At 39.9% G+C, this 12,070-nt stretch overlaps 1 protein-coding gene across 2 annotated transcripts in view; it reads right to left on the minus strand.

The window, feature by feature from the left end:
- Positions 1-12,070, minus strand: part of LOC125881043 (zinc transporter ZIP11-like) — a 188,318-nt gene that overhangs the window by 143,178 nt on the left and 33,070 nt on the right. For both annotated transcript variants that reach the window (XM_049563952.1, XM_049563950.1), the window contains exon 4: positions 2,265-2,423. In XM_049563952.1, coding sequence (XP_049419909.1) covers positions 2,265-2,423 — 159 coding nt within the window. The remainder of the gene's footprint in view (positions 1-2,264; positions 2,424-12,070) is intronic.

A 12,070-nucleotide genomic window follows, 5' to 3' on the forward strand; every position in this document is an offset into this window, starting at 1 on the left:
GGACAGACTGTATTTAGGCATAGCTGTGCTTTGCATGTTAGCATGCTAACATTAGCTAATTAGCACTCAACACAAAGTAGCCTACAGCTGAGTCTGGTGAGAATGTCATTACTTTTGCAGGTATTTGGCCATAAACTAAAGCTAGGTGAAACGTCAAGGATCACCAGAGTCACCAGAGTACCAAATTTCATAGCAATCCATCCAGTAGTTGTGGATATCTTTCAGTCTGGACCAAAGTGGTAGATCAACCAACAGACAGACTGACCAACAGACCAATGTTCCCAACCCTGGAGCTATCCTGCTAAATGTCACTGAATAATCCATCCATCCATTTTCTAGCCACTTATCCTCTTGAGGGTCGCGGGGGGGCTGGAGCCTATCCCAGGTGACATTGGGCGAGAGGCAGGATACACCCTGGATATGTCGCCAGACTATCGCAGACACATAGAGACAGACAATCATTCACACTCACAGATCCCCAATCTGCATGTCTTTGGACTGTGGGAGGACGCCAGAGTACCCGGAGAAAACCCACGCTGACATGGGGAGAACATGCAAACTCCTCACAAAAGGGCTCCCACACCTGGGATCGAACCAGGAACCCTCAGGAACTGCATTTAGACCTTAAAGTTTGAAGATATCTGATGTTTCCTGCCATCATGTGCACCAATTTATAAGGGTTGACAGTGCTGTGTATGGGGCATGTGCTTTTGAATGAGTTGCAGATAATGTAATTGGTTGGTTCAATGGAAAAAAAGTTTCTATCTTGAGATTACTGGATACCTATCTATATATACATAGTCACTCATCTAATATCAAACAACAAAAAGCAATTTTTGTTACCTTTATCCAAAATATCAATCAAAAACAACATCCATAGACTAACTGATCGAGTTTTTGGTCCTTAGCTTGCAGGCCAGGCCTGCTCGTAAGTTTTTATCTTGACAAGCAGGCAGCAAATTGAGAGACGGAAGGGAGAGAATTCATCCTACAGTACAAAAATGACTAGATATTTGCTCTACTACTGACACAAAAACCAGAGACTTAAGAGTCAAGACCAGGGGCAGAGAGTGCCAAGTCCAAGATTAAAAATGTCTGGGGGGAGGACTCAAGACTGGATTTGAGTTCTACATGCCTGGTAGCATCTAAATATTAAGAGGCTCTAAAATGATCAGCTCTACTTCGGAACTCAAGTACTTCATTTTAAGCTGTTTCCTCTTTCAGACATTATGGGATGCTCACACAGAAGAAGCCATCATACACCTAGACAGCTTTTGCAGTAATTTTGATTAATACTACAGCGTTCTGATTCCCTCATATTTTCTTTGAGCGGAGTCCTAAAAAAGGCCCATACAATTACATACTAATCACAGCCAGAAAAGTGAAAAGTGTTCAGACTTTGAAAGGAACTTTCTAATTTGAGTTTTTAAGGGACAAAAAAACATGATAAGATAACACGGTAGTCTGGAACAAAATGGAATAGAAGTCAGGGTGAGGTCTCAATTTATCCAATTATGATTTCAGACTTTTGCACTTCTTTCAGGTTAGTTCGTTTTATAAATGAAAGGCTTCTTATGATAATTTTCCCATCATCCCCTATACTAGTTAGAAAAATACAAACGTACAAATGTAGAACATTTTTACAAATCACTGGGTTACTAATGGACTCAGACACTAAGATGTTACTTTATACCTAATCTAGGCATTTCTTATGTGTTGTGAATAATTATGCAACTTGCTCACTTGGCTCTGCCTTGACTCACAAAGCTTAACAATATGCAAAGAGCAAGGGCTATGTAGAATAAAGGCATTCAGAAGTTATCATCTAAAGTTACAGGTTACTGCAGCAGATCCCCCTTTATTAATTAATCCTCTAAAACACATTTTACTGACATGACGCCAAGACTAATTCTCTTGTTTTCCATCGATCAACCAGCAGCTGAAGTCAAAGCTGAACAAAAAACGTTTTTCAGTGTAGCAATAACTCTAACGTCAGGCAACATCCAATTGTTTCCACAAACTTCTCAGAGAGGTTATGCCCTCAATATGACTACAACTGATATGTAACCCTGAGGAGTCACTTTGTTCTTTTTGTTCATTTGCTGCTGTACATTCAATAAGTGTATTGATGAGTATTTTCCTTTCAGTTCTCTAAATAATCCACCACAGTCGACACAGCTGTGCACCTGCTACAGTCAGTGCTCACGTACCACTGCAAACACTGTGATTGTAGTCTTCAGTACAGAGAATGATAGAGTTCTTACCAGCAGGGGCATGGCAAGGTCAGCGAAATAAACAAAGGCTGCCCCGAGTGTGAATCCCACAGCCACAGGCAAGAAAGCAAATGAGCCGTACTTCCCAGAATCCTCCGCCATCTCGATCGCCGGTGCCAGCAAAGACCAATAGGAGGCAGCCAGCATTACCTGAGAAGGGAGATGGGGGAAAAAAAGATGGGAAATTAATATGTGTTTCATAGCTGCAGTTTCTCATGTGCCTTCAAACACAGAAATATGGCAGCCTAATTACAAATTATTATTATGCAGAAGGAAATGTTCAGTGTAAACAAGTTAGTTCAAAAATAAATACTGTAACTGAGCCGATCTGAAGGGGATGTTTTACAGTTTTTGAAATATCTATTGGGCCTTACGCAGGAACCCCTGGTATAAACACAATTATTCTTCAGCTGCACGTACAAGCGATTGAAATATTTCCTCATATTTTGAATTTTCTCTTGGGCACGAGCAAAATATGAGTGATTCAGTCATCAAAGATGCTGTCGTACAAGTCATATACAGAAAGCCTGTGTGTCACTACAAGGAAAATACACTTGTTTGAATTAAGAATTCGAAACCTGTAATATGAATGAATTTAGAGTTTAAATAAGATACTGGAATCAACTAAATGAAAACAACGTAAATATACTGAATGCACAATTCATGTTTTTTTCACTAGATGATTTTATTGGCATATTCTGGCATGGTAGATGTAACAAAAACTCTCATAACCTAATAAATGTGTTACATCACCTACTGTAGGCTATATTATTCTCTATGTCTGTCTTGACCCCTTGACCACCTCCCATTGTAACTCCATGTCAAACCATTCTTTCTTTGTTTATGTCATTGTACAGCCCGAAATCATAAGAAGATATGAAAGGTAAAGTTCTGTATTTTTCAACCTGGACCTTATTTTCCTGAGTTTTGTGTCTAAGTGACTGATAGGAATATCATCTTTTCAAATTATTCCAGTACTGAGTGAGAGGCAGCAGCAAAACAGCCTGCACTGTAACCACTCTGGGCATGTTTGCACTGTAAATTTCTATCCACTATAAGGGCTTGTTTTTGCCACTGACAGGCTCAGGTTATTATTCTGTGTCTGGCAACATTTGGAAAAAGATCCCTACAGAGATAGAGCTTTTGTTAAAGAGTAAGACCCTTTTTGTTTAACCAGAGACAGACCTGAAAATGGCATCACCAATTCCACCAGACTGCATTTAAATAAACAGTTACTTTAGCGTCAATAGAGACAGCTTATTTTCACATCTACCTGGGTGAATTAAGGGTTTGGTTCAACCAAACTACAGCTGATAATTGTTGGAACAGAGTTTTATTTAGTTCCCATCACCTTTAAATTAAGTGTGTTTTACGCTGATTAAATTACTGTCCATTGAGATGGAGTTTGGTGGGATTGGCGATTCAAATTTGTAGCTGTTTCTGGTTAAACGAAAAGTATCTTTTTAACCTGAGCCTGTCAGTGGCAAACACAAGTACTTTTAGCAGATGTAAATTGACAATGCGTACATGCCCCAAGTGGTTACACTGCAGCACGTTTTTCTGTTGCTGTCTGCAGGGGTATCACTCAATACTGGGCCAATTTCAAAAACTGTTGATCGCATTTGACACTTAGACACAGAAACATGGAAAAATTGGATCCAGGTTGAAAAATACCTGTAGTATTTTAGAATAGTTTTTGGTCCATTTGTTATATGTTCGCTGTCCTCTGTCTTGACTTGACAGGTGGCCATTGCGAGAGTTGGGTGAATCTGACTTGGAACAAACAACCCTCAAGAAAATTGTATGTTTAGATAATACAAAAATGTTCTTGCATGAGGCTTAATGTTTTGCAGATTTCCCACTAAATAGCAATGTGCAGAGGTGAAAGCAATTTGATCTGGCTGAAGTCTAATTGATCTAAAAAAAAAAGCCTCTAGTGAATTCAAAACATTTCTGATATATAGTAAAATACAGTAATGTGTTTCGTCTTACCGCCAATGAACATTGTTTCCTGCCCTGTAAACAAAAAAGTTTAAACTTTCCCTAGTTTACATGTGTGTGTCCATGTTCCGATGTGGGTGCTACGTCTTTGTATGTGTGTAGTTTATTCAGCATTCTCAGGTAATTAATCCCACCTTTCACTTCAAAGCCTGGTCTGGTTTGTGTCAGCTGTCAAGGTCCAAATAGAGAGGGGAGGGTTCTCTATGTCTGATCACATTAGTGTGTGTTTTCAAGCTTTGTGTTATGCACGCAACGCAACTGCAGCTTCTATTGTTTATCACAGAAATTTGCCATATGCCATTCTTTATTCTGTTTGAGTTCAGCTTCTCACATAGCTGCCTCCTGACACTGTATCAGCACTGGGAATGCGAAACACAAGTGTGTGTTCAGCCCTGCCAATCAAAAGTAATGGAGGTGCATTGTTAGGCTGCAGCCAGCTCCAGCACTCAAAAGTAATGCACCTCTAGCACCAAATCCAGTCAGCTTTGTCAGTCAGACAGTGTAAGACTGCCAAAGTTGATTGCAACTCAAAATGGAACTTTGAGTTGTGAATTATGGAAAACTTAACAGTTTCATTCCAGTCTTATTCATGTTGAATTGTCAAAACCTGGCAGCAATCAAGTCCTCATCATGCCTACAGAGGACAAATGACCCCATCTTTATTTCCATCTACAGTATAACCTGTCTTGACACTCAGAGTTTCTTAGTCTTTTACCCCAGCGGGAACTCATGCTACTTTTATATTAATACCAAAGAACAATTTGCACTTACATTTACAGTTCACTTGATCTGAATGTGTATCCACTTTCCCACTTAATCCCTAAGTTGGCTGCATGAGGCAATAAGCAAGGAGAGGGAGTAGAGTAATAAGCTGGATTCAAAAGACAGGATGGGTAGAATATTAACTTTATTTCTTTGTCTTTATTTGGCTTCTTCATCTCTCCACTGGCAACAGAAGTAGGACAAAGCTATCACAGAGAAGCCAAAAAGAAACTCAAAACTGAACTTAGCTAAGAATCTGTGTGGGGAATATTGCAATAACATTATATAACACTATTGCAATGTATTACTGCAGCAATAACATTAATGAACATAAATATGTAGCATACAGAACTACAGCACAATATCAGGTATCATATCTATTCTAGCTCGCAAGATTTTATTTTTAAGTGGAATTGTACGTGACTACTACGTTGATGTGTTTCTAATGTTTCGCCCACCCCATCTATAAACATGGGGGGGGTTTCAGATATTAGAAATATACTTCTATGAAATGTACTACAGTACAAGTACAACAAAAGCACCACTAACACGAGTTCAGTTAGTCAACACCCCCAATACCACCTTGCGGTTGTATGCCTCCACCAACCAGTCAAGTTGCAGTGTTCGTCCATGTTTGTCCAGGCTCATATGAAACCATGAATGCAGGCGATGCAAATATGGATGTTGCTGAAAGAAGCTACAAATTCTAAAATTTGTATGCTTTACACATATCTTGAAGAAGCTTTTTACAATCAGCAACATTTCAAGGTAGACTCCAAAGATTGGTGTCACCAATTCAGTATCTGACCAAATGTCTCCCCTTCTGTTCCCAAGTTATGGCGCTGAGTAATGGCCACAAAAGTGTTTTTGCGGGGCATTATGACATCACACTGAAGTTGACCTTTGACCTTTTGGATAGAAAACTGTATGAATACTTGAGTTATGGCCAAAACAGGTTCACAGTGACCTTGACCTTTGGCCATCAAAATCCAATCAGTACATCTATGTCCAAGTGGATGTCTGTGCCAATTTTTTTCCTCAAGGCATTCCTGAAATATCACATTGACAAGAATGGGACTGGTGTAAGGTCACAGTGACCCTAAGCTTTGACTTTTAACCACTAAAACCATATCAGTCCATCCTTCAGTTTGAAGGAAGAATTTGAAGCATTTGAAGAAATTCCTTAAAGGCATTTCTGAGATATTGTGTTCTTTAGAATGGCATGGATGGATGGAGAGACAACCCAAAAGCATAATGCCTCCACAGGCGACTGTCACTGGCATGAAAAATAAAAGTATATTTCCAATCATTCCATCTGTTTCTTTTTTGCAGTGTTGTTGTGGACATACTGTATTTTTTATGTTTCTGTACTGTAGATATATTCCCTCTACGGCTGAATTTATACGTCTGCATCGGTACACTTAAACATCTCTGCAGATCTATAATAGTGTGTTATGGCTAACTGTGGGCTGTAAAGATTCACAGAGGAGCCGGCGCACACACCTCCCCACATCTCAACAACACGCTGGCAGCATCAATAAGCTGACTGGTTGTTCCAGCCTTCTGTTGTGAGATGGATTGGAAAAAAGAAACAGAAAATACATTCTTGTTTGCACAAGTATTAAAAAAAGCACTTCAACATATCCTAACGACAACTGTGCATGTCCATTTACATGCTGCTTGGAGCGACATGTTTCAGTCCTGTACCACTCACTGAAATATGCTTCCACATCTAGGCTTTCAAACCAACCAATTAGTGCATCAACTGATTTTTCGAATCCGTTAAACCTTTACCAGAGTAGGAGGAATTTTTTGCCATTAAATTGATGTCAATTTATTTCTCAAAGCACATGGCTGGAAACTGACTTAATGGGAACACTGGTTTTAGAGGCCTACCTGTACTCATGCTACTTACAACAAAGCAGCCTAATTAAAATTGTTTCCATTCAATACTGCTCCACTTCACTTAGTTTTTAGTTCTAAAAGGTAATGTTATCCAAGCAAAGTGGCTAGTCAAAAATAGCAACTGGTTCCATCCATACTGATGATCCCCATAAAGTAGTAGTAGCCCTCTGTGTTAACTTACAACTTGTAAGACTTTGCTCATTTGCTCAACTTTAAATCATACCTAGCCGCACTTACACATAACCTATAATCATGGAAAAGAACACTCTTGAGGCAATTATTTTTATCTTCCACACCAGCTCTCTTCACATTCACTTTCCATCGTCTACCAATCAAGGGTGCAATTCTGCAATCCGGAGAACATCATGTACTTCTGTGCCAATTGGGTCAAGGTGGGGAGCCATCTACATGTTAATTAGCAAAAATCCAGAGCATACATGGTATGAGCAGTTTGACACACTGCTGTTACAGCTGCCATGCCCCAAAGGTGCACAAAATTTATATACACAGACACAACTTTGCAAGTATAGTATACTCTGTATGGCAAACCAAGGTCTTGTTCAGAATTGTCTGAGTAGTTAAATTCCAGGATTACTATTACTACTATTCAGACATGTACCTACAGAAAATGAAATGAGATCAACTTTGACATGAAGTCATCGCCCGCTTACAGTATTTTCACAAAATAGAGCAGTGTTATTCACTTTTAAGCAAAAGATCAACATTTTAGGAAAAAACCTTATTTGCTGTCTTGCCGAGAGTTGGATGAGAGGTTCAATACCACTCTAGTGTCTGTACTTAGCTTAGCATAAAAACTGGAATTGGGGTGAACAACTAGCCTGGCTCTTTTTGAAGTAGCAATGTCAGTTTTGGCTAATTTCATTTTCAACAGCCTGACAGCCATGAAACAATGACTAACCAGTTCATTTTTAAAAGGGAAAAAAAAGAGACACAAAATGATGTTGAATATAAGAGGCCTTTCCTCTAAGCCCAGTGCTCCACTGACTCTAAGAGCTTTAAAATCACTTTTAATTGCCCTATTATTTTAGAAGTGGTGAAATTTTAATGTTTTTTGGTGTAAATGTCAGCATCAACATGCAGAAACATATTGTAGTGCCCACCACCCACCCTGCCGTCTCCACTGTTTAGCTAAAATTAGCCTTGGCCTCGCTGTGCTGCATATCACCCAGGCAAAGTGGGAGCTTACTAGCAGCATAACTCAATTGGCGATTACAGCTAGTAATGCCATGCCAGTGGTGGAACACTGTTGCTGCGGTGTCCCTTCGGGTAGCCCTGTTGAGCAAGTTGCTTCATTTTGAGCTGCAAAACTCCTTAAGCATTGTAAACTCTGTTAGCACCACTAGCTGTGCTAACAATACAAAATACAAACATCACTAACAGTAAAGAAAGGAGGTTTGCAGGTTCAACAGTTCTAATAATTATATCTACTTCAGGACACCAATTGTCCTGACTGCTGGAAGTGGACAAAGAAATAAAATTAATCATCTTACAGAAGTGTTCATAACAAATGATGAAAGATAACTGATTTTGCTTTTTGTAAATGCTTACACAAGATGGTTAGTCATTGACTGGGACATGAATGTTCAGCTCAGATGCCTCTAAATTCAAACAAAAGGTTTTAGAAAGGCCAGTCTGATGTAGAATTTTTCGTGTCAGGCATTCGTTTTTGTTGTTGTTGTTTTTTCCAAAGACAAAAGGAATGGTTTCAAAAATTATGGCTGAAATAGAGAAAATCATTCTAGAAATATGGGTGACTGTGATTTATACTGTGGGGTTCAAAACAGCAATAGGCAATTTCACATGCTGACGGCTCCACATGGCAATGAGAGAGAACAGTTTGAAATATTTGAACATAAATGCTATAACAACATGACATTACTTAACCCCGCATAGAAAACTCATATCAACTATGCCGGTCTGTGATACAAGAGGACAAAGAGAGACAATCTAATCTTTCTTATCCCAGCTTTCTGAGAGCATAGAGCTTGCGGCCTGCTATTCAAAAAACAATTTTGTAGGGATGGGTATAGATGCTGATCACACTATTTGAGGATTTCAAGGTCAATAAGTAAGTCTTATTTAATTCACCTGAGACACAATGGTGGTATATTCTATTTGTTTCAATCTCTCAACTCCTACTGTGAATTTATTGCCACTATTCTCTGTTCCTCTTTTTCCGTTCCACTATCAGCAAAGTACTTTTTTCTTTCTTCCTTTATGGTTTCTCTCTCTAATTTGCATTTCCAGCAGCCAAACCCCAGGTCCATTTCACAATCTCTAGTCTCACTCATTAAGTCTCAATTCAGCAGTCCCAAGGCTATTGAAACACCTGTCTAACACCGATGCCAGCACCCAATTACTGCTTCGCTGTCTCACTCAGGGCCAAACACTAACCCTTTTGCAACTGAGATATGGAGCATTGTGCCTGAGAAATATCCCTGTTATCACAAGAACATGTGAACCGAGCTGGAATTCTAAAGCATATGCATGTATTAGCATCTGGCATTTAGGGGAAAACTGTACAAAAACTGCAGTCAGAAATGGGTTTAGTTATCATTATTGCTATTTTTTTTACTTTATTTCAACACCCTGACCTTGTTGTCTAAAAAAATTGCCAGAGTGAATTGTGTCTTTTAAGTTCTCGCTTGGGAAAATGAGATTTGCAGGCACCCACACAGGTAGCTCCAGCCATAAATAATATGTAAGGCAGCAGACAAAACAAAACACAGGATCCTCCTCACGCCTGAATTTGTACTGCACTGTACAGCTACTGAATATACAACAGGCATGAGAGAAAAGTCATAGGAAAAATCTCTCAGTGTGACTGTTGGTGGGTCGATTGGTCTTCCACTTTGGTCCATACTGAAATATTTCGAGTCATTCACAGAGCCGATAGCGTGTCTGTATACACTCCATCCTGTTCATGAATAAATAACAACCCTGTCACACAAATAGGAAAAAAATCGAAGGAAAAGTAAGTGAGGGGTTCTCGAAATCAACCAACCACTACACTCTCAGAAATAAGGTCTCCAAAAGGGTTTTTCCTGAAGGGCTGAGGTCCTCTCCAGAACCATTTGTTTCTGAAGACTCTTGTTTTGAAAAAAGGGTTCTTCAAGGATTGCTGAAAGCATGGGTGTTAAAAGATCGTACCTTCAAATCATGTTACCAGCCAACAAGCTGGCGGCGCTAAATATAGGGCACACACCGAATCATCTACGTCATCAGCCTGATGTGAATAAATTTTCTGGAACTTTGAGGTGTGGTGGAAAAGCAAACCACACAGATTACCAGGAATTCTTTTACCCAGGTAAATAAATTTCTGGAAATAAATGTTCCTGGAAATGTTTGTGGAAAAGGAGCTAATGTTTTCCCATGTTTCAAATGGCATTTTTAAATGTAGATATACCTGGATCCCCTTAATCAACTAATTTTACTTGTGTTCTGCCATAGTCGACATCTTTACCATCATTTTATGCAATACAATGGTTAAATGCGTACCCATATTGAATAGGCACTATGTTAATTGGTTGTTGTGCAGAGATACTGTCCACTCTGCCACTGCACATCCTGGTAAGAGCTGAGATCCACAGCACCATTAAAATAGCAAAGGCTGAAATTACTTCACAAAATCTTCACTCCCTAAAATATGATTGTGAACCATGGGTGTTATGGGTTGTGCTGAACCACATCAGCCCCGGCCCTTTATGAGCCTCATGAAATCCAAGGCTGCTGGACATGGTTTCCTGGGCCCCAGGCTAACCTGTTAAACTGAAACTATAATTAGTGAAATAAAACAGTTTCTCAACAGAACCTCCTGGGTGGGCTCTAGATGAAACCCTTGAAATATAAAAGGTTTCACCCCTTGGTAGGTTCTTGTTAACATCCTTAAAGGGTGGAAAGGTTCTGGATTGAACACCCAGAGAGAGTTCCCTGTAGAACCTCTCATAGAGGGTTCTGGGTCAGACCTCCACACAGGGCTCAACAATAAGGATTGCCCGATTGCCCGGGGCAAGTAAAACTCAAGGTCGGGCATGTAAACTAACAACTCACTTGCCCAATCGGGCAAGTTGCTAAAAATAGTAAAAGTTAATAACTAATTGATAAAATAAATGTATTTTAAAACGTGCTGCTTCGGCTCTGATGCAGCGGTCTCTCTGCCTGAAGTCACAGGCACAGCTGTGTAACAATGTCCTGCCCACAGCCCCCATTGATATTATTTTGCGCGACGGACGCTTCATATAATAACGTAACAATATACTATTTATGGTGTTATGTCATCGTGACAGTTCTGTCTCTACATGGTCAAGCGTTAACAGTTCTCCTCTGTACTCTGTATTGCGCACGGCGGAGTTCCGCCACACACACAGGTGATCACGCTAGAGCGGCTCGGGCCACATTTTCCTGACCAAACCTGACCCCGCGCCCGGCGCAGTTTGTCAGCTGACAAAGTTATTGTTATGGACAGTGTGTAGCCTAAATAACCATCAACAGACTGCTGTTACGCACAGACGAGCAGCATAGCATGGCACTCATGCTGAGCTTGAGTTGCATTCAGGCATTGTCACGTAAATACCATCTTCCAACACTTAAATAGGTCATTGCACAAAACAGCAGCATGTCAAGTGACTTTACTGTTATTATATTCAATACAATTGTATGTTCCTAAATCTTGAGACATCTCATATGTAAGCTAGACAGACATTTCGCCTGCTCATTACTGTGCACAAATGTATTGTATGTACTTAGTCCAAAAGAGCCCTTCTGGTGCCAGTAGATACATAGAAACATTCCAGCAGGCTGTGCTTTGCAAGCATACAAAAAAGTTTCACACATGTGAAAATTATTTTTCATGCGTGTGCTTCACCTCCGCTGGTACAACTCCATCCTAGGGGAAACACTGCTGTGTGCGTTTTTTTGCAACAGGTGGATGTGGTAGTCTACTGGCAGAGTAGAGAGAGAGCTAAGTAGCGTTGAAGTAGAGTAGAACAGGGCAGAGAGATGGAAGCAAAATATATTAAACCCGGTGTTAATACAGAAGAACTGGAGACAGGGGTGAAAAATAAATAGAGGTGGGCATGGCTCAAGTAGGGCACAAAATTATAGACGGA

Source organism: Epinephelus fuscoguttatus, linkage group LG20, assembly GCF_011397635.1.
Source record: "Epinephelus fuscoguttatus linkage group LG20, E.fuscoguttatus.final_Chr_v1".
NCBI classification, from domain to species: Eukaryota; Metazoa; Chordata; class Actinopteri; order Perciformes; family Serranidae; genus Epinephelus; species Epinephelus fuscoguttatus.